Here is a 23,937-nt window from a genome sequence, read left to right on the forward strand (position 1 = left end):
TTACCTCAGAGTACTCACGATTCAGCTACATTGGCCTTGCTTCTCCTCACATGTGATAATACATTTCCTGACTCTTTGCCTTTACATTGGCTATTCCATATGCCTAGAATGTGCTCCCAATTGCCTTCTCTGGTGTCCTATAAGACTTAGCTCAAATCCTAGTTCTTCAAGAGGTTTCTCTTTCCCTTTTAGATTACCACCCATTTATTCAGTTTATACCTTGTGTGTACATAATTGTTTCCATGTTGTCTCTTCTTTTAGAATGTGAGCTCCTTGAAGGCAGGGACCATGTTTTTGCCTTTCTTTGTTTCTTCAGTATTTAGCACAGTTCATGGGACTTAATAAATACTTTAAATGCTGCTTCTGCTGATGCTGAAAAAGAAGAACCATGTAGGCAGTATCCCATCACTTAATTTTAGGAAACACTTTCTATAGATAATATATTTTTTCTGTCTTGAAGAGTTCCCTTCCTCCCATTTGAAATGGAGAACATGGGAACATGAATATTGTAAGGGGCTAAAATTCTAGCTATGAATGTCTAAAATCTGAGTGGTCACCTTAAATTAGAAGCTTTAGCAAGAGTTTAGACTTTTAAGCATTTATTAAGCTGCATTAGAATCTAGTGATCAGAGAGACAAAGGCCAAGATTCCTTCATCTATCTGTCTAAGGGAACCAGCATCTCTGCCCCAGCCAAACCAAGGTCCCGGGCGAAAAACACCTCGCTCACTCCTTCCTCCTCCCAGAAGCCTCTTGTGAAATAGGAAACAGGGCCATCCACATACACACACACACACAGCTCCAAGCTAATTCATTGGCAGCCCTGATTGACAGAACTAACAGGCAGCTCTACAGATGCAAGTACCGGACACCGGGCAGCTTCCGGACGCTGGCCAACTTCCGGATGCTAAAGTTACATGGCTTCCAAATCACATGCTCTCTCCTCATGGCAGAGCCTCCCCACAATATCTCTCCAGCAGGGGGTGCCATTCCAATTCTCACAATATGAATCTTATATCCTATATTGATAATGTGTTAGATGGGAAGTGAAGAATATGGTGGGGAGAACAGAACACTAGAGCTTAAATATAGGGTTATTTAGTTGCTTCCTCACAGAATTTGTATAGGTAAGCTTTCATGCCCCTGACACAGAGATTAGAACTTTAGCTCCAATTTTAGGTGGATTAGTATCAGACTTGTGTGAATTATTTTCAAATATGAGCAATCTGTTCTTGGATTTAATTATAGCATATACATCATTGTGTATACTTAAAATGGATATAACTGAATGAAAAGTATTTATTAAGTACTTACAATGTGTCAGGCACTATGCTAAGTACTGGAGATAAAAATAGAAAAAGTAAGAGGGTACCTCTTCCCAAGAAACTTGCTCATATTCTAATTTGGAGAAAATTCAGCTGCAGGGCAGATGAGAAAGCCCAGAATTCATAAGGGAGCAGAAGAAGGTTGGATGGCAGGATCTTTAAGGTAAATCAAGCCATATGATTGTGTCTGGTTGCCTGGAGGGTGTTGTAGCAGAGAAGATAAGAAGGCCTAGAAGATTTAGGATGCACTGGTGGGGTGGGTGGTATGGTATGGTGGTCCTTAATTTCAAGGGAGGCATTAGGGTTGGCGACTCATAGTTCATTTAAATGGTATAAGCAGTCATGCTGCCCCATGGGAGGAGGGAAAATGGCCCTGCTTCCCATCTGTCTCAAGGTGTGTGTGTTGAGGGCAAGGGGGTATTATGGCATACTAACCTATTCGCTGGACCAGAACTTTGAATTTTTTCAAAAATGGAAAAATGCTGCAGACTCCCTTAAGATATGCTGATGGAAACATCTGACTCAGTCCTCCAGTTTAGGGTCTGGTATTAGAGCAAGATGAGATACTTGACAGATCTTCAAAATTTAGCAAAAAGAGATTTACTTAACCATAACAAAGAAAGGATATTCAACAAGGACATTACAACACTTAGCTCAGGTAGACAGACATCTTTAACTTTACCTCCTTTCTGCAGAAAAATACCTAATCATCAGTAGAGCATGATGATTCATGCAATCTTGGAACATCCACTAGATCTGAAGGGCTCCAGCTCTGTGTCAGTTGGCTTTTTGGTTACCCTGAGGTGATCAGGAAATGATCTGAACTAGACTCCGGCCTCTAGTCTAGTCCCTGATGACTTGTCTCCTCTGGCCCAGTGGGCTCCCTCATAAGAATATTAGCGATCTTTGAATCTAAAATCCTCTTTTACTTCCTCTCAAGGTCTTTGTGACTTCCATTTCTTCCAGATAGGAATGAATATGAAAACATTTTTTCTTTGGTAGAAGGAGCACTGAAATTAAAAAAAAAAAATGAGGAAATAAAGCCAAAGAAAAACTTAACACTTAGTATTAGCATCAGGAGGCAGAGCTAAGAGCAGTCTGCCGAGTAGCAAAGAGGCAAATAGAGGTTTTGATATGAGGAAGAACTGCTTAACAAGTAGAACTATCTACAAATAGAACTATCTACATGTAAGGTCGTGGGTTTTCTCCCACTGGAGGCCTTTTAAGCAGTAGCTGGGAGACTACTTGTTAGGTATGATGTAATGGGGATATTTATTCAGGTAAGGGTTGGATTAGATGACCTTTTAGAGCTGCTCTAACTTTAAGATTTAATGATTGAGCAAACATTTTAATTTTTCCTTATCTTTTAATTGAGTAAAGGACTAATAAGAAACAAGGAGCTTTTTATATTGCTAGCTCTGTTCCTAGGAAAGGATGTCCCTCATAGATTGTAAAATTATATATCTCTGGTATATATTGACTTTTCAGTTTAAAAAATTAAAATGAAAGTATAGATTTTTTCAAATAAATGAAATAGAATAAATAATAGACCAAAAAATGGAATTAGAAATGCATGTTTTCTGGTTGTTTTTATTACCAGAACCCAAGTATATAAAGAATATTTAGGAGAACTAAGGGTGATTATAGAATATCTTACAGTAATAGATGAGCATACAATATTTTACATTTTATTATAGGGGAAATTTCTAGTCTAGAGGGAGGATTTAGTATTCATTTGCTAGTGACCCCAAAGTTGTCTATACAGGAGAGATGCTCCCTAATTGAATAAAGGAAAATTAACATTGACATATATTTTGGAATAGTTCACTTGTTCTGTGGAACAAGTTGTTAGTTATGAAAGGTAGGGACTTTTTTCTTTAAAATGTATAAGAAGCTATGCTATGAATTGAAATCGAATATTTAAGATACTACATTGGGGAGAGTACTTAAATTAGTAAAGACTACTAGTCATTTGTACTTTCTGTTCTTGGTAAATTATGTCACTTAAAAGTATTCTAATGAGTTTTATTTTTAATAAATGCAATTTTCACTTGCAGATGTCTACTTCAGAGATGATATGCTTGAGTACAGGAATATTCCCATTATTTGGAACAAGCAATCATTTTTACATGATTTCACTTTGTGATAGAAGTGGTCAATTCTTAGTCAGTACATATCATATTTACCAGATGAGGCAAATTGATTTGTTTCCCCAACATAAGTTCTTTGTCTGCTGAGTAGTGAATTTTATGCCATATCAATCTATTTAATTGCTTTCTTTTGTAATGTTTTTAATTCTGTTATTTTTAAGACCGGATTTTACTCCAAGGAAACATACAAATTTTATAGCTATTAAAAAGCACATTTCAATGACTGTTAAAGATATTAAAGTAGATGTTGAGAGGGGAGTTAAGCATTTCAAGGATCATGCAAGCTTCACTATAAAACATGATTCAGTGGCACTGAAGCATACAAAGTATGATTAAAAAATGAAGAACAATACCAAGACTCACAGACTTTTACTATGAAACACCCTAATTAATTCTCAGAAAACAAGTAAAACCATTTAGAGACACCTAGGGACTATAAGCGTTATTGATTCCTCTGTAGTGTGACGTAGGTTTCTTAAAGTTGGAAGAACAACTGAAACCACAGTTGAATTTTTTTTAAAAAGTATCTTGCTAACCCCTATTATGAAGAAAACATGCTTGTCATGGTCAAGGCAATACAAAGACTGAAGTATTGTTAATTATAAAGAGGAAATTCTAAAATTAACTTTTTCATTCAAAGCTATACCAAAACTGTTATCAGAAGGATTCCAGGTAAACCTGAAAGATCTCAACATTTTTATCAGACTTTAAAATACCCATTTTTGCCTACCTCTATCCCCATCATGTTTTGGGAATTTTAAAATTACTGTGGGTCTGGAAGGCTTGGCCCTGTTGAGGGATTGATGAACTTCGATACTTTTATTTTTTATTTTTTTATTTTTTAGTGAGACAATTGGGGTTAAGTGACTTGCCCAGGGTCACACAGCTAGTAAATGTTAAGTGTCTGAGGCTGGATTTGAACTCAGGTACTCCTGACTCCAGGGCCGGTGCTCTATCCACTGCGCCACCTAGCTGCCCCTACTCTGACACTTTTATTATGATAAGAAGACATTTTCTGGAACTACAGAAATTAAGAAATGAAAATAAAATACTGTAAAATAGCTTTGAAACATGCCCCACATCACAAAATGTCAAACCTATCCAAAGAGAGAGGAAAATGTGTTTCAGTGGCTTGGAAAGTCATCTGATTTAAACCTTTGGCAAATCTAGGGGCTATATAACTAAGGCTAAATTGGGGAAACTTAGATTGTTTGTCAAAGTTTTGCTTAATTTCCAATTTGATAAAAATTTGATTTTAAGATGAAGGGTTTAAAGAATTGTGTCCAAATTTGTGAACTCAGTGCCAGATTGTGTAAAACAAGTAACTGCAGTGAAAGGAGACCATCTTGTATATTAAAAAAAAAAAAAGTTGGAAAGCTTATTGAGTATATCAATAAATTTATTTTATTTTGTCACAAGCAATTTGCACATTGCCATAAGTATTTTTTTTCCTTTGTTTAGGTGTCATAAAGCTAGAAGGAACTTAAGAGATTTAGATTTAGAGCTGAAAAGGAGAGTTATCTTTCAGATTTTTCCTATGAAAAAAACTGAGGCCCAGAGAAGTTGAATATCTTGCCTAAGGTCTCCTTAGTAATAAGTGTCAGAACCATGATTTGAACTTAGATCCATACTGCTCCTAAAACTTGCATTGTATGAACGAAGCCAGGAAAGCCCAGCAGGGTGAAGTGAATCATTCAAGGTTATAGATACACTAGTGACAAAACTATGACTAAAACTCAGGTGCTCTGATGTGCAGGACGCTTAACCATATTCTTCTTCATCTACTTAGGTATTTGAATTTTCCTTTTAATTTAGGCAAATTTAACATTCAGGTCCCACTTGAACTTTCATCATTCAAGATGTCATTCAAGGAAGTTATGTTTTATGTGAATTCCTTTTCAAAAGTTAAGCCTTAGTTTATTTGATTAGGTTTACTGAGACAGTGTTTCTTCATATACCTAAAACTCATATGTTATAACATTTCTGTGTTAAACAACATGGTAACATATTTTCCCTTTCCTTTTTATTGGCTTTCTAAGAGTCCTTGAAGCCAGCATAGCAGAAAATAAAGCAAGTTTGAAGAAGACACATCCAGAAGTATGGAATGATTCTCCAAACCCTTATGATAGAAAAAGACAGGATAACTGTCCAGTTGGGCTAAAGAATGTTGGAAATACCTGCTGGTTTAGTGCTGTTATTCAGGTAAGGATCTTTATTTATATTGTGTTTAAAGCAAGAAGTGATGTGGATAGGCCTTTTATGTTTCTTATTTATTGAGTTTCTATTATTTGTATGTAAATTTATAAATGTATGTGTATCAAAACAAACGAATATGATTTTTCTTTCCTCAAAACTGTTTGGGGCATTGCATGTTGTTTTCCCTTATTCCAAGTTTGAGAAAAGAAATTGAGGAACTGTTTTTACTAGATTAATGTATATTTATCTATTTGGGACAAATTTTCTCTGTGGGAAGAAAGTATCAGGTTGGGAAGACATACATCATCCTGTATATTAAGGTTAGTTTCCCATGGAGTAAGGCCTCAAACTAGGAAATTATTTTTATGCATCAGATCTTATTTATTGTTCACCAGAATGTGTCAGGGAAATGTTCATCTTCTTAGAGAGTATTTGCTATATTAATATGTATTGTTTTAAAAAATTTTCAGTCTTAAAGTTGGAAGAGTCCTTAGAGGTTGTATTGTTTATTCCTTCTATGGATATAGTCACTAAGTATTGTTTTACTTGGGTTTCTATAACACTGGAAAACAATTTTTAGCATTAATTTTTATCAAAGGGCTTTTTCTGTATCTGTTGACATTTGTGCTGTTCTGGATGTTTTTAATATGATTAATTATATTGATTACTTTGCAAATGTTGCATTTCATGCATTTTGTTTGACACAATTTTATTTAAATGTTTTGAATTGCTATTGACAAATAGCTCTTTGTTTTGTCCTTCTCTACTTTAAGTATTAGGACTATATTAATCCCATAAAAGGAATTTGTTAGAGTGCTTTTTCTTAAATTTTTATAAATATTTTTAAAAATATTGCTATACATTATTCTTTAAAAGATAGAATTCTCCTGTGAACCTGTCAGGACCTGAATTTTTTTTTTCCCTCTCGTAATATCTTTCTTGCAAGTTTAATTTCCTTTTCTGAGACTAGATTTTAAAGATTATTATTTATCATTTTGCTAATTGATATTTGATGATATTATAGGTAATTCTCTACTTCTAAAAATTCATTTTTGGGGGGTAGCTAGGTGGCGCAGTGGATAAAGCACGGGCCCTGGATTCAGGAGTACCTGAGTTCAAATCTAACCTCAGACACTTGACACTTATTAGCTGTGTGACCCTGGGGAAGTCACTTAACCCCCATTGCCCCACCAAAAAAAAAAATCAGTTTTGTTGGCACATAACTACATATACTAGATTCTGATAATGATTTTTTCTTTTACATTGCAATTTCAGCTTTTTTATTTTGCTAATTTTTCTACCCATACATTATTTGCATTGGCTAAAAGGTTTATCCATTTCTGCTAATCTTTTTAGCTAGTGCCAGATACTGTACTATTCTGTGCTAAGGATTTGATATCATGTGCTAATGTTTCAAAGTCATAAAGCCTAAATCATCCAAACCAGGGTTTCTTAACCTGTGGTCTGTGAAATTTTTTTAAAAAATATTTTATAACTATATTTCAACAAAATTAGTTTCCTTTATAATATTAGATATGTTATTTTAGACATTAAAAATGAATCCGATATGGGGTCCATAGGCTTCACCCAGTGACAAAGGGGTCTATGATACCAAAAAAAGGTTAAAATCTTTGATATAGACAAATTCAAATTAAGCTAATGGATGTGGATAATATCTTCAAGAAATCGCACACTCACTAATAATATCACAGAAGTGAAAGGAAGTTGAAATACAATATGAACAGCAAATAACCTTCAAACATGTAAACTATACATTAGAAATACTTTAGGGGCAACTAGGTGGCACAGTGGATGAAGCACCGGCCCTGGCTTCAGGAGGACCTGAGTTCAAATATGGCCTCAAACACTTAATACTTACTAGCTGTGTGACCCTTGGCAAGTCACTTAACCCCAATTGCCCTTTCTTGAGGAGTTGACAGTTTGGTAGGAGAAGACATATAGTGATGTGCACATTAACCAGGAACAAAATAAAATATATTCATTAACATCTTCAATAAACCTTCAGAGTATGTGCAGTGATCTCAACTAATCATTTTCAGAAATCAGACAGCTTACAGATAAAAGCATTCAACCTGAAGGTTCCAATTGCTGCCAAAAAAAGAGAAATTATTTTTTTCAGTAGCCATTTGTACTGATATACACTAGATTATTTAAATCTTTCAAAGCATTTAATATGAAATTTGTTTTTCTTTTATTGTAATGACTTATTTTTATATAATTTATCACTAAATTAACAGATTTAGATATCCCTTAATCCTTTGTCATGGAATCACACATATAAGCATACCTTTGATGAACAGTACATTTTCCCCAATTTAGCCTTAATTTTAGTTTCTATGTTTGCCCCAAGGTTTAATCCGATGATAGGAGGTTAAAGGCTTTGAACCCCAGAACAGTCTATCACATATGGAAAAACAGATGAATAAACAAGACTTCAAGCCTAGACCTGTTTCTTTTATTTAAAATGGAAATACTTTCTCATTCTTCCCATAAAAAGGCAGCTTTCTTGATTCTGCTTACTAATTGACAATGTATGTGTAGTGACCTCAACTAATAAAATCATTTGCAGAAATCAGACAGCTTACAGATATAAGCATTCAACCTGAAGTTTCCACTTGTTGCCTAAAGACCAGAAATTAATTATTTTTCACTCAGTAGCCATTTGTACTGAAATACACTACATTATTTTCTGAATTAACATTTATTGTGTTCAATTTCTTTTTTTTGTTTGTTTTTCCAGCTTTTTCAATTTCTTTTAATAAGTGAATTTAGTACTTATAAAAGGTACAGTTCATTAAAACTCAGATTTGTTAAAACATGTGTCTTAGAAACCCATGTGATATCCTACTTCTTTGAGTTAAGAATGCCATTCCCATGCCTGGGCTACACTCTGTTCTCATCTCTTTTCTTTCAAAAATGTTTTTCTTTCATGGCTCAGATCAGGTACCACCTCGTCTTGTCTGCTAAGCCTGATCCTTCTAGCTAAAAATGGCTTCTCTGTCCTCAGACTTTAAAAATGTACTTTGTTTGGGTATTTTCTTTACCCTCATTATTCATTTTCTCCTTTCATGTTACATTTATCAATCTTCATGTTGTAGTCTCCCAAATTTTCCTTCAACTAAGATATAAGCTTATTAAGAGCAGAAACCATTTCGCTTTTCATTCTATCATTCTTAGCCCTTAGCATAGTGCCTTGCACAAAGTTATTCACTTAATAAATGTTTGTTAAGTAAATGAACAAGTACTCTCTAACGTTATGGTGCTGCATAACCAATTTACACCATTTGGAAATGATTGTATATATTTAATAATGATAACATCTGACATATAGCCCTTTAAAATTTGCAAAGTATATTGCATTAATTGTCTCATTTGAAATTTAGCATTTATGCACTACTTATATTCAAAAGAATTTTAGATGATTTGCAAAATTAAGCATAATACACAATATAATAGGGATAAAATTAGACGACCATATAAAGGACACTTAAGGAATATATGCTAACAATCCTCTGACAGAAGCATAATGGGAAAAGTGCTAGACTTGGACTCAGAGGACCTCAGTTTAAATCCTAGTTCTGCTATGTGTGAACTTGAGCCAAATTGTTTAATTTATCTGGGTATCAGTTTCCTCATTTATAAATTTACAGGGTTAGTATAAATGTCTAAAATCCCTTTCAGTTCTAAATCTATGATCCTATGAAGCAGTTTATAGTTGGGCTATAGTTTTCCTGCCAGCTAAAGCAAAAATAATTCATTGGGTAGCTTAACTTTAATTTTCTGACAAAAAGAAATCAAATACATTTGATTTCCAAGGCAAACTCTTTGCTGTATTCCTTATGATTTCATTTTAGTATTTTAGTTTTCAAGGTTAATTATTTGCTTTCTGTTTGATCTGTCTTCCTTTTGGTAATTTGGGGTGGGGATGCTACAGAATTTAAAAAATAGATTTTTGTTGACATCCTTTGTTTTTATCTTACCTACAGTTCAATCCGTATGTGCCTCCTCACCTCCAGTCTCCCAGAGAGCTAGCTGTCTCTTATAACAATTAAAAAAAAAAAAAGAAAGAAGGTCTAGAGTAGGGGAGATTCAGCAAAGTCAATCAACACATTGAAAGAAAAAATCTGATATATGCAATGGCCCATGACCCTAGAACCCCACCTCTTTAAATTAGTATGGGGAGATATTTTTATATCTTTTCTTTGGTAGCCAAACTTGGTCCTTCTAATTTCTCAAAGTGTATACATAGTCAGTCCCATAGCCCTTTGGGCATAGTTCCAAATTGCTCTCCAGAATGGTTGGATCAGTTTACAACTCCAACAACAATGCATTAGTGTTCCAATTTTTCCACAGCTTCTCCAAAATTTATTATTTTCTTTTTTTGTCATATTAGTCAATCAGATAGGTGTGAGGTGGTACCTCATAGTTGTTTTAAATTGTGTTTCCCTATTTAATAGTGATTTAGAGCATTTTTTTCATATGACAATAGAGAGCTTTGATTTCTTTATCTGAAAAACTGCCTGTTCATATCTTTTGACCATTTGTCAATTGGGGAATGGCTTGCATTCTTATAAATTCGATTTAGTTCCCTATATATTTTAGAAATGAGGCCTTGGGGCAGCTAGGTGGCGCAATGGATAGAGCACCGGCCCTGGCTTCAGGAGGACCTGAGTTCGAATCTGGCCTCAGACACTTAACACTTACTAGCTGTGTGACCCTAGGCAAGTCAATTAACCCCAATTGCATCAAAAAAAAAAAAAAGAAGAAGAAGAAGAAATGAGGCCTTTATCACACAGGCTATAAAAATTGTTTCCCAGCTTTCTGCTTCCATTCTAATTTTGGATGCATTGCTTCTGTTTGTACAAAACCTTCTTAATTTAATGTAATCAAAATCATCTATTTTGCATTTCATAATATTCTCTATCTCTTGTTTGGTCATAAATTCTTCTCTTCTCCCTAGATCTGAGAGGCAAACTATTCCTTCCTCTCCTGATTTACCTATGGTATCACCCTTTAAGTCTAAATCATGTCCTCATTTTGACATTATTTTGGTATATGGTGTAAGATGTTAGTCTATGCTTAATTTCTGCCATGCTATCTTCCAATTTTCCCAGCAGCTTTTGTCAGATAGTAAGTTCTTATTTCCAGAAGCTGGAGTTCTTGTGTTTATCAAACAGTAGTATAAAAGGATTTGTTTAGCCATCCATCAATCAATGGGGCTATACTTATTCTTTGCTAGCACAAAAAGTGCTCTTGTAAATATTTTGATGTATGTGAAGATTTTTTTTTCTTAGGGAACTCCTTTGGTTATGTGCCTAGTATGTCAATGTGTCATAGGTATAGACATATGAGTCTCTGACTAATTCATAGTCCAAACAACAATGCATGTGTGCTTTTTTTTCCCCACAGGTCTTCCAACACTGACCTCCTGTATTTTGTCATCTTTACTCTCATTGTGCTTATAAATTTTTTAGGAAAAATTTTCATCAATGTGTTTTAAATTTTCTCATGCATTAAAGTTAATCCTGTATCTATGCTAGTTAATTGTTACATTTTTCTCTACCTAAATTTTGTCTAGCAGCTTGCTCTCTTATCATTAATAAGATTTTGCTAAGAGTAATCATTTTATTCATTTTGAACTTAAATACATAAAGACCAAAAAAAAATTTCCTATACACAGCACAATCTAAAAAGAGGATTCATTATAAAACCATGAATGACTTAGTTGCTCAAAGTTGTTCTTGAAACAGTATTGCTGTTACTGTTTACCATATTCTCTTGGTTCTGCTCATTTTACTCTTCATTTTTCATGCAAATATTTCCATGCTTTTCTAAAATGAAAAAGCTCATTTCTTATAGCATAGTAGTATTCTATCATAATCATATACTACACCTTGCTTAGCCATTCTCTAATTGACAGGCATCCCCACAATTTCCAGTTCTTTGCTACCACAAAGAGAGCTATTATAAATATTTTAAAATATAAAGGTTCTTACAATTACAAAACACTTCACAAAATAAAATCAGATCTAGAAAATTTGAAATGCTCTTGGCTAGGCTGAGCCAGTACAATAAAAATGACAATTCTGCCTAAACTAATTTACTTACTCAGTTCCATACCAGTCATTCTACCCCAAAAAGTTTTATAGAACTAGATAAAATAAAAAAACAAACAAAAAAATATTAATCTGGAAGAACAAAGTCATACCAGATCTCAAACTATATTATAAAGCTGCAGTCATGAAAAACATCTGGTACTGGCTAAGAAATAGAGTGGTAGAACAGTGAAATAGATTAGGTATAAAAGACATAATACTAAATGGCAATAGTAATGTAGTGTTTGATAAACCCAAAGACCCTAGCTTTGGGGACAGAAATTCACTATTTGATAAAAACTGCTAGGAAAAACTGGAAAACAATATTACAGAAACTAGGTATAGACCAACATCTTACACCATAAACCAAGATAAGATCAAAATGGGTACATTATTTTCATATCAAGGGTAATGCCATAAGCAAATCATGAGAACAAGGAATAGTTTACCTGTCAAATCTATAAACAAGGGAAGAATTTATAGTTTTGATTATATTAAATTAAAAAGGTTTTGCACAATCAAAACCAATGTAATCAAGATTAAAAGGAAAGCAAAAAGCTGTGAAACAATTTTTACATCAGATGTCTCTGATAAAGGCCTAATTTCTCAAATATATAGAGAACCAAGTCATATTTTTAGAATAGACATCATTAACCAATTGATAAATGGTCAAAGAATATGAACAGTCAGTTTTCAGATGAAGAAATCAAAGCTACCTAGTTATATGAAAAAAAATGCTCTAAATCACTACTGATTAGAGAAATGCAAATTGAAAGAACTCTGAGGTACCATCTATACCTATGAGATTGGCTAATAGGACAGAAAAGACCAATGATAAATGTTTGAGAGGATGTGGGAAAATTGGGACACTAATGCTTTCTAGGTAGAGTTGTGAACTGATCCAGCCATTCCATAGAGGATTTTGGAGCCATGTCAAAAGGGCAATCAACCTTTGATCCAGCAATACCACTACTAGGTCTGCATCCTAAAGAGATCATAAAAAAAAATGGGAAAAGGACCTCTGTGTACAAAAATATTTAAAGTAGCTCCTTTTGTGGTGACAAAGAATTAGAAATTGAGGAGTGTGAGAATCAGGGTGCTACCCCTGGTGATAAAGACATTGTGAGAACCAGGGTGACAACCCCCTGAAAAGAAAGCATGTGACCAAGCATCCGGAAGCTGCTTGGCATCCAGAAGTTAGATCTATAGAACCACCTGTAAGTCATGTCAATCAATGCTACCAGCCAATTAGCTTGGAGCTGTGTGTGGAGACCAGCCCTACTACCTGTTTTACAGAGGGCTTCTGGGAGAAGCCACTGAAGATCACCCTTTTTCAATCTGGGACTTCAGGTTGGTGGCAGAGAGAGAGGAGAGCAGATAGGCTGTACTCCATGTGTTATCTTTACTCTTTAATAAATGCTTAAAAACCTAAATTGTTGCCGAATTTATCGGTAAATCCTAGCTAATTTCTCCCCCACACTGGGGTCAGGTCAGGCCACCACACACTAGATTTTAAACATCACGGTGGATGCCTATCAACTGAGGAATAGCTAAAGAACTTGTGATATATGGATGTATTGGAATACTATTGTAGTATAAGAGGATTTAAAAAAAAACCTGGTCTTACATGCAGTGATACAAAGTAAAATGAGCAGAAGAGCAGAACCATGAGAACGTTGTACACAGTATCTGCAACATTGTGCAATGATTAACTGTGATTGACTTAGCTCTTCTCAGCAATACAATGATCCAAGGCAGTTCCAAAAGATTCAATTATGGAAAATGTTATCCACACCCAGAGAAAGAACTGATAGTCAATACAGATTGAAGTGTAATATTTCACTCTCTTTACATGTTTTTTCTTCCTTTTGTTCTGTTTCTTCTTTCACAACATAATATGAATATGTTTCACATGATTGTACATATATAATCGATATAAAATTTCTTATCAACTTGTAGGGGAGGTGAGGGAGAGGGAGAAAATTTGAAATTCAAAATTTTATATAAAAAAGAAAAAAAAGAACATATAGGTTATTTTCCTTTTTCTCTAATCATCTTTGGAAACAGACTTAATATGTGGTATTGCTGGGTCAAAGGGTATAGGCAGTTTAATAAGTCTTTAAGCATAATTTCGCATTGCTCTCCCAGATGGTTAGCTTAGATAGCAGTTTTACCAAAAGTGAATTAGTGGGGTAGCTAGGTGGCACAGTGGATAAAGCACCGGCCCTGGAGTCAGGAGGACCTGAGTTCAAATCTGGCCTCAGACACTTGACACTTACTAGCTGTGTGACCTTGGACAAGTCACTTAACCCTATGCCCAACCCCCAAAAAATTTAAAAATAATAATTTTTTAAAAAGTGAATTAGTGCCCCAGTTTTTACAGAAGAAAAACTGCAATAAAATAATTAATATAGACTATTAATTTAAAGTAATCTTTATATTTATCATGTGAAGAAAAGATTTAGCAAGCAAATCAAAATATAAAGAGTTTAGGAAAACCTTGTCAATTTTTTTTGTTTTTAAATCTAACTCATAGTCATGAATTTTCTTTATATTCATGCTTGTTTGTCCCCTCAGTAAACTTTGGTTTTGTCAAGCACAATTTTCCTTTATAGGAGTTATGTTGCCTTTCTCCCAGGAGGAGTTGTATTGGTAATGTAAACCTGTGTAAACCGTCTGTTGAGTAGGAACTTAACGTTTTTTAAAAATGTATTTAAATCATAATTTTTGCTAACATAGGTTGTGGCCTTCATCCCAAATATGCTAAAAATTAGTGTTTTACCTTAGTCTTCTTGGTTCTGTATTTCTATGGTTATATCAGATGGTACATGGCTATTCTGACATTTAAACCTTCTTTGGGGGGGGGGCCGGGGCAATGAGTGTTAAGTGACTTACCCAAGGCCACACAGCTAGTAAGTGTCAAGTGTTTGAGGTCAGATTTGAACTCGGGTCCTCCTGAATCCAGGGCAGGTGCTTTATTCACTGCGCCACCTAGCTGCTCCCATGTACCTTCCTTTTAAAAATTTAAGTTATATAATCCTGGTGTATAATTTTTTTGTATATAGATTTGTATCTCTTTTTTTTATTTTTGGCAGGCAATGGGGGTTAAGTGACTTGCCCAGGGTCACACAGCTAATAAGTGTCAAGTAGTGTTTGAGGGCAGATTTGAACTCAGGTCCTCCTGAATCCAGGGCTGGTACTTTATCCACTGCTCCACCTAGCTGCCCCCAATTTGTATCTTTCCATGGCACAATAATAAATATTTTTACTAGTTAAGATAATTTAAAATAATGCTAATAGTCTTTTTGCAGAAAAAGAGAAAAAAAAAGTTCCAATCCCATAAACATTAAGCACCTAGGATTTATCAGGCACTATGCAAAAGACTGGGGATACAATTAATAAAAAGAAACATAGTCCCTGCCTGCAAGGAGCTTTCAATCTTACAGGGGTGACAAATAAAAAAGAGGCAAAAAAGGTAGGGAAGGGGATTAGGAGTGGGGAGGACACCAGGGTGTCCTCAGTGTGCAGGCATCTTGTTTCTTGTTCTGTGGATCTGAAACCAGGTAGGACAGCAGCAGCAAAATGGAGTAATCTGAGAGTACGGTTTCTGCCCCCTATAAAGGAAGGCATTGGGAGAAGTTTGGTTCTCAGCCCTCCAAACAGGCTCAAGTCTTGAGTTAACCTCTTGGTGGTGAGTTAAGAAGTGATTTGCTTATCTTGGGAGGAGCATATTGTGGAGTTGAAACCAGGTAGGGCAACAAATGCAAAGTTAAGTATGTTCTATCATATTGCCTATATGATAGACTCCACCTAACAATTCCTAAACCAGATGAAGAATTAACATTTTAAAAATACAATAGTAGCCTTCTTATACAAGAACACCTCTCAGCTCCATGACTTCTCATTTGCTTTCCTCCGTGCCTGGAATCTCTCCCTCATCATCTCTGTGTCCTGACTTCCTTCAAGTCCCAGGTAACATTGTACCTGCCACAAGAAGAATTTCACAATTTTCCCTCTTGTATTATCTCTAATTTATTATGTATATATCTTATTTGTACACAGTTTGTACATTTTGTTTCCCCCAGTAAACTGAACTTTTTGAGAACAAGGACTTTTATTTTATTTTATTTTTTTTTTTGCCTTGATTTGTGTCCCCAGTGTTTTGGCATAGTGTCTAGAACACAATACTTAATATATACTTGTTGACTATTGGACTAGAAAATACATCATTAAGAACGAATGGGGGGGGCAGCTAGGTGGCGCTGTGGATAGAGCACTGACCCTGGAGTCAGGAATACCTGAGTTCGAATCCGGCCTCAGACACTTAACACTTACTAGCTGTGTGACCCTGGGCAAGTCACTTAACCCCAATTGCCTCACTTAAAAAAAAAAAAAAAAAGAATGAATCCGGGGCGGCACAGTGGATAAAGTGGATAAAGCACTGGCCCTGGATTCAGGAGTACCTGAGTTCAAATCCAGCCTCAGACACTTGACACTTATTAGCTGTGTGACCCTGGGCAAGTCACTTAAGCCCCATTGCCCCGCAAAAAAAAAAAATAATAATAATAATAAAAGAATGAATCCTAATGCATCTCTTTGACAGACCTGGAGCAGTTATGTCTGCTTTTAAGGTTTCCACTAAGATGCAAGAAAAATTTTCCTCGCGCTTTCTTTCTGCCTGATTTTGGCAGTATAGATTGAATAGGGGAATACATCTTTATGTGAATATTTTTAAAGTCCTTTTATAATTTTTATTTTGGGGAGGCATTTTGGAACAGAAGCATGACAAAAGTATCCTAGCTCTGCCAATTTGCTAGACTTTTTGAGGTTGAGCAAGTCCTATAAGATTGGTTTCGGATAGATGATTTAGAATTTTTAAATAATATTGGTCAGATTCTGAAGTAGTAATTGTTGCAGGATGTGACCATTTTAATGATATGGGGCAGAAGTATGACTCTTAAGGTCTGAGGTCTGAACTCATTTCCAAGTCTAGCAGTATTAGCTTGCAGTAACAAGCCTCCCACCTAAAGGTAAAGGTCAATGGTACCTGGAAGTCCCAGACTGATTTTTTAAAAAGAAGCTCAAGTGTTAAATCCTATAAATAAAACTGAGTTTTATGTCTGGAAAAAAAAAGAATCCTAATTTTTAACCTGTGTTAGTGGTTTTGGTTTTCCTCCCTTAAAAGTGTTAAATATTTTATTTCTTTTCAGTCATTATTTAATCTTCTGGAGTTTCGAAGATTAGTACTGAATTACAATCCTCCTGCAAGTGCTCAAGATTTACCCCGAAACCAAAAGGTAAAATTATGTAAATACTTTCCCTTAGTGCTTATCTAAACAGTTGTAGTCACTTCATACTCATGAGTTAGGGTCCAAAATCAATGTGTAAATTATTAATCTTACATTGTCAATTGCCTAGCTTTGAATTCCTTCTCATTAGATGACTAAGCAGGTTGAGTAGTACATGGAGGCTGAGACATTTTTTGCAGCTTGTTGCATGGATGTGCACATATTTATAGCTCATATCTTCTAGTCATAAGATCAATATCATTTCAGTCATCACTAATGCCTTTACTGCTTCTATTTAGCAAGAAATGACATTACTTCCTTATTTGGAAAGACTTTAAGGGGAAATTCTTCCTAGATTCATCCTAGTGGCCACACTGGGGTAGATAAAGAGTTGAAAAGGGGGTTGACCTCTGGAAACAAGTTTCCTACACTGATCTGCAAAACAAACAATAGACTCCTGCTTCCTCTGCCAAGCTGTGTGTCCAGTTGTTTCGCCAGGAGGAAGAATTGGTTGGCCAGCACACACACTGGATTTCTTCCATCACAAAAGTGCCAGCAGAGTCTAAAGTAACAGGAGGCACCCGCTATAGTCTTGTTCTGGTGGAGCAAACCAAAGAGCTTCTCCTGGGATGTTGTTCTCCCTGCTCCCATCCATCTTGCAGTCCTGACCAGCTCACACCCCATGTAAAATAATTGGTTCTCTATTACCTTGTCTTTTAAAGTCCTTTAAAGTTGGCTCCTTCTTATCTTTTGAATCCTATTCATTAGTCTCCCAACACATACTCTAAGATTTAGGAACAATGGCCTCCCTGCTTTTCCTTGCAAAGATATTCCATTTTCCAGTTCCATTTCTTTTCTCTGTCTTTCCCTCTTTCCTGGAATTCTCCTCCTCCATCTCAGGTTCTTGGATTCCTTCTCTCCCCCACCCCACCCCTCCACATCAAAGAGGGTTAAGTGACTTGCCCAGGGTCACACAGCTAGTAAGTGTCAAGTGTCTGAGGCTGGATTTAAACTCAGGTCCTTCTTAATCCAGAGCCGGTGCTTTATCCACTGTGCCACCTAGCTGCCCCCTTTTTTCTTTTCTTTTTTTTTTTTTCTTGGCTTCCTTCAAGTCCCAGGCAAAACATCACTTTCTATACACATTTTCTAATCTCCCATATTGTTAGTACCTTCCCTCTCAGATTATCCAATTTATTCTGTATATATCTTGTTTGAACATAGTTCTTTACATGATATCTTTTTTATTAGACTGTGAGCTCTTTGGTATAGTGTATGGAATATGATAAGAGCTTACTTAAATGCTTATTGATCTATCTTGACCTGACTTGAAATGTGTGGCCAGTGGTGTGAATATGCCCAGAGACTGGAGATATGGTGGGAGGAGATTAATAAAGATATGAAAGGTTAAAGAATCGACAACTTAGAGGAATAGAAAACCCCAGGAATTTTCATGGGCTGGACTGTGTTCCAGGGGAGAATCCTTATCATGACTTATTTGACTCAGTTTAACAGTGGACACCACAAAGAGAGAAGGAGGTAAAAGCTATGGTCAGTGCTGGGCAAGAGTGCTATCATTCCAGGTGAGAGTGTAGTTGAATTGCCTATCATCGGAAAATACTGTATTCTCTCACCTGATCTCCATTTTCACTTACTATTTAGGTGGCATTTCCATTTAATTGCATCTCAGAGACTTAACTTGTAATCTCCCAAACTTGTTATTCAATCTAAACTTTCCCATTAATATTACATTTTTCTAGGACTGAAATGTAGAAGTTTTTAAAGTATTACTTTTTAAGTCTTTGTATGATTATAATTTTTTTATTAAAATAATGGGAGGTTGACTTTTACTTTAAATTGGCACAGTCCTTGTCTGCAGTTTTACTTGGGAGAGAAATTCTTTGCTGGGAGAGGCTTTATCTAGGGTGTTTTTGTCTTGTTTTGCTGATTTCTGCATCAGTTATTTTTTTGTTGTTGTTTTGTTTTTTTTTGGTGAGGCAATTGGGGTTAAGTGACTTGCCCAGGGTCACACAGCTAGTAAGTGTCAAGGGTCTGAGGTCGGATTTGAACTCAGGTCCTCCTGAATCCAGGGCCAGTGCTCTATCCACTGTGCCACCTAGCTGCCCCTGCATCAGTCATTTTTAACAAAAGGTGATAGAATCTAGCTTTTCATTTTCCATTTTTGTATTTGTAAACAAAATAGTTTGGCTTTGAACTGCTGTTGTCACATTTTTGTCTCTTCTTATGATTTGTTCTGACTACTCTGTGATCCGACTGAGCTTAAATATTTGATTCAGAAATTATTGGCACATCTCCACCGAATCATTCCTTATCCCTTAAAATATAACTTATTCTATGTTTTTGTTTTTTGGTGCGGTGTCCACTGAATTCCAACTTGCCTCTTGAAGCTTAAAAGTTGCATAGGCTTGTGACTTTCACATTTTCTAGAAGTCTTAAATGATCCAAAAGCACATTTTCCATCATATTTTACACTCTCCTGTACTGTGGTAGAAGACTATTTAAAAAATTTTTTTTAAATAAAGTAACTTTAAAAAACCTTTAATACTAACCTACATACTATATTTAGCATTATTTTCAATTCTGTTTTCCTGGGTTTTTTAAAATTATTTTTTAGATAACAAATATCTACCTTTTTTTTCTTATAAAAGGCATGAAAATTACTGCTATTCTTTTTTTTTGGGGGGGGGGCAGGGCAGTAGGGGTTAAGTGATTTGCCCAGGGTCACACAGCTAGTAAGTGTCAAGTGTCTGAGGCTGGATTTGAACTCAGGTACTCCTGAATCCAGGGCTGGTGCTTTATCCACTGCGCCACCTAGCCGCCCCCAATTACTGCTATTCTTGAGGAATGGCTTTTGTACCATCGTGCTTGATTTTATAAAACTCTCTTGGATACAGGATATCATTTTAGTTTAACATGTTAACTATTGAACACTATAAGATAAAACACTGTGAAACAAATATTTAGGTTTGATACATAGAAGTGATCATTGATTGTTATGGCATCTAGTTAAGGTGTTCCTGATGAAATACTTTTAGGGGATATTAAAATGACATGTTAGTTTCCAATTATATTTAATAATGAACTTAGATCTAACTGAGGAATCCTTGCATATATAAGTTTCAGTAACCCTAAAGTGCTCAAGTGTAAAGTGCACTTTGTATTACCATGTAAGATGATAGTTTTATAATCAGTTAAAAAATAAAACGAAAAATCAGTTTTGAAAGGCAAATAGGAATTCTACAAATTTTGGATATAAAAGATGAACACAGCTATTTTCTCAGATAATTTTAACTAGTAGGCAGAATTGATTATTTAAATAGGATTTTCCTCCTTAGAAAATTAGAACTGGAATGCACTAGTCATAAAATGTTTTGAGTGGTATCGTGGAAGAGTCAGGGATTGATTTAATCTATATAAATTATAAAATAAGTTGTGTATAAGTTTGCTTATGCAAAAAAGTGTCAGGGACACATAGATTCTGCTCTGACTAGTGTAGCTGGAAACAGCACTACTAGACTTGCAATCAAAAAGACCCAATTTCAAATCCTGCCTCAAATACTTATTGAGCACCCCATGGCAAATCACTTAGTTGTTCTGTCTCTCAGTTTCTTGATCTGTAAAAATAAGATGGGTTGAACTCAGTGGCTTCTATGGCCCCTTCAGCGCTAAATCTGTGCTCCTCATGGTCTAGTTCTGGTGGGAATCAGTGCTTCTTTCAGTTCCTCCACACAAAACAGACCAGGAAGTATGAGAGTCTTTTTGTATTAGTCATTTATCAGTGTGGGCGTGCAGCTGCCAACATAGAAATGTTTCCATCACTGCGGATTGCCAGCCCTTCCATAACTGATCAGCTTGGGGAATTGTTAGAACAAATGCTCATATGCCTTGCCCACAGTCACACAGCTAGCATGGGTCAGAAACAGGTATTCCTGACTCTAAGGCCAGTCTTCTAATCACTCTGCTTTGTGGCCTTAAGCACAGTGGTTGTTTTGGCATCTCCTGTGTGGTACCAGCATGATCAGTTACAGAACTTTAGAACCCTGAATTCAAAAGACTTTCAGTATCGTTCACTGTATAGGTTTTTGGTTAGGCAGAGAGAAATGGGGAAGACAATAGTGTGGGTGAATCATTTCAGTCAGATAAATCTTACAGTACCTACTATATATGTAAACTATCACCAAAACACAAAGTTAGTTACCAGGTGGAGGAATTTTTAGCCATAGCAGTTCATGATTATCTGCTAAGGTGGTTGTTGGGTTGCCTTTCATGTCAGCATATACACTTTCCGCACCAGTGAAATCCACAGATTATTAAAATCAACCAATCAGTCTCTGTCTCTTTCTCCTCCATCCATCCATCCATCCATCCATCCATCCATCCATCCATCTATCTATCTATCTACCTATCTATCTATCAGTCAGTCAATGACTAGATATCACTAGGGGCAAGGGTTGCAAAGTGGAAGGAACACACAGTACTTCTCCTAAGGGAAACTAAGCTTAATGTGTGACATAAAACAGGAACACAAAAAAATTATAATGTAAGGTAGGATATACATTTTAGCAAATATACTGATCTTTACCATTAGGTAATTGAATTTCCTTTTGGGAATTCCCTATGCCCAAGAGTTAAAGTCTTCCAAAAAAAAAAAAGATACAGGAAAACATTCAGGGAATTATGAGAGATTGGAATTAAGAGAAATCAGGGAAGGCTACAGGGTAAGAAGAGGATTGGGAATGAAGGAAGGCTTTATGTAGGAAGTAGCATCTGCCTTCATGTAAGAAGGAGCACTCAATTTCTGACAATAATGGTAATTGCTGATCTATATGACTTTTTCTTGGATGCCCTAAATGCTCTTAGACCAGCTTTTTCTTATTTGCATATAATGGGTGGATGCCTGACATACCACCCACTTGTTTAGCCAGTATATTCTTAACTAAGTGCAGAATGATTATCTCATGGGAATGCAATTTTTATTAATCTTTTTTATTTTTTAATTTAGGAACATCGGAATTTGCCTTTTATGCGTGAGCTGCGGCATCTGTTTGCACTTCTTGTTGGTTCTAAAAGAAAATATGTTGATCCTTCAAAAGCAGTTGATATTCTTAAAGATGCTTTCAAATCCAATGGCTCACAACAGGTAGCATTTAGAGGGATATTCATTTATGGCTAATAACATTTAATCCGATTAGGCTGTAAGTGTCTAGATTGCAAAGACTTTTTTTTTTTTTTGCCTTTCTTTATATCTCTAGTACTGAGCACAGTGCCTAGCACATAGTAAAAACTTAATGAATTCTTGTTGACTTGTTTCTCTATCTCTCTCTCTCTCTCTCTCACACACACACACACACACACACACACACACTGCATACAGTGTACACAAAACATGCACCTACCCCGAGTGATCTATCAAAGGAAAATCATGTTATAGTATTTTGTTTAAAATTTTGCCCCTTTTTTCATGAGTCTCTGACTGATGTTTACACACACACACACACACACACACACACACACAAACACAATTTTCCAAATAGATGATATATATGCATACACATCTAGCTAGAAAATATTATATTGGTTCTCAACATTAATTATTATTCAAACTGAAAAAAATGTATTGTGTTAATAACTGTGGATATAAAAATGAGGAAGCAAAGCAACTCCTATTCTCTAGGAGTTTATATTCTAATGGAGGAGACCCAACCTAAGGAAGAACTGGGGGCAGGGAGGTGGGGCATAGTATCACTGTGGAGGTAGAGCCCACCAAAGAGTAAGCAACATGGTAGGGCTACTCATATCATATTCCTGTTATCTGCCTCTCCCTTCCACAGGAACTCACCAATCATCAAGTAGGCCTCAGAGTAGAGTCATTCTCAGGGGAGCAAGAGTTTAAAATTTTAAATACCAGTGATAGCCATATCAATTAGCAGAGCAAAAGAGTTGCAGTATTTTTATTTTTCTATTTCTTGTTTCTAAAAATAATATTTGAAAAAAAAATAGGTCCTCCTAAAAGAATAAATACACACCCCCTCTTTTCTATGATTTTCCCCCAACTCTACCCCTCAGGTTCTTTAATATAGAATATATGTCCATTCAGATTTGTTTAGGGAATTACATGACTACTCGTCATATCTTTTATTTCAGCAGTTTTCAGACACCAACTCCTGGAATTACAGACACCTTTTACTGGCCTGCGACAACAAATTTTCAAGAAATAAAAATTACTTTACTAAATAGCAGTTAGTTTTGACAACTCAACCAAGCTGTAATTATTAAAATAAGCAAAATAAGTAGTGGCTATAGTTAAATCTTAATGTCATTCCTGACCTCAAAATCATGGAAGTATGAGAATATTGTGATAAGAAGAGTCTTCAGTCCATTCTACTTTCACTCATGCCATAAAGTTACAACTAGGTTTAATATAACCCTATATGTAGAGTTTTCCAATAAGTTTTGGCTCGTCTCACTTGGGAGATGAAAATAATTTGTGGAATTTTTGTTTTATTGAATAATTAATTGTTTCATATACCAACGTATAGATATGTTTAGGAAAATTCAAGTGTAATTTGATTTTAAAAATTAAACACATTGCCTGTCTTATGAAGAATCCTTTTAATGATTTTTGAAGTTTGGGGTTTTGTTAATATTGGATTTTTCTTAATGTAAGGTATATATTATAGAGTTGGAATGTTAAACATATTACCTGGTTGTCATATAAAATCATTTTCATATATTTCTATTATATTTATAAAACTTGTAATATTTAGTGTAAAATTCTTTTGAACATGGTGTTTGGATTCTTTACAGAAGTTATTTTTAGAATGTGATATTTTTAAAAAATTTAGT

At 35.4% G+C, this 23,937-nt stretch overlaps 1 protein-coding gene and 1 non-coding gene across 7 annotated transcripts in view; both read left to right on the forward strand.

Moving 5' to 3' along the window:
- Nucleotides 1–23,937, forward strand: part of USP25 (ubiquitin specific peptidase 25) — a 139,867-nt gene that overhangs the window by 31,906 nt on the left and 84,024 nt on the right. For all 6 annotated transcript variants that reach the window (XM_043993152.1, XM_043993153.1, XM_043993154.1 and 3 more), the window contains exons 3-5: nt 5,513–5,675; nt 16,996–17,082; nt 22,094–22,231. In XM_043993152.1, coding sequence (XP_043849087.1) covers nt 22,115–22,231 — 117 coding nt within the window. In that variant the 5' untranslated portion in view covers nt 5,513–5,675; nt 16,996–17,082; nt 22,094–22,114. The remainder of the gene's footprint in view (nt 1–5,512; nt 5,676–16,995; nt 17,083–22,093; nt 22,232–23,937) is intronic.
- On the forward strand, nt 16,372–16,502 carry LOC122752369. Its single transcript, XR_006356121.1, has one exon. It is a non-coding gene; the product is annotated as a small nucleolar RNA SNORA31 (small nucleolar RNA).

The sequence above is a fragment of the Dromiciops gliroides genome, chromosome 3 (genome assembly GCF_019393635.1).
Source record: "Dromiciops gliroides isolate mDroGli1 chromosome 3, mDroGli1.pri, whole genome shotgun sequence".
Taxonomy (NCBI): Eukaryota; Metazoa; Chordata; class Mammalia; order Microbiotheria; family Microbiotheriidae; genus Dromiciops; species Dromiciops gliroides.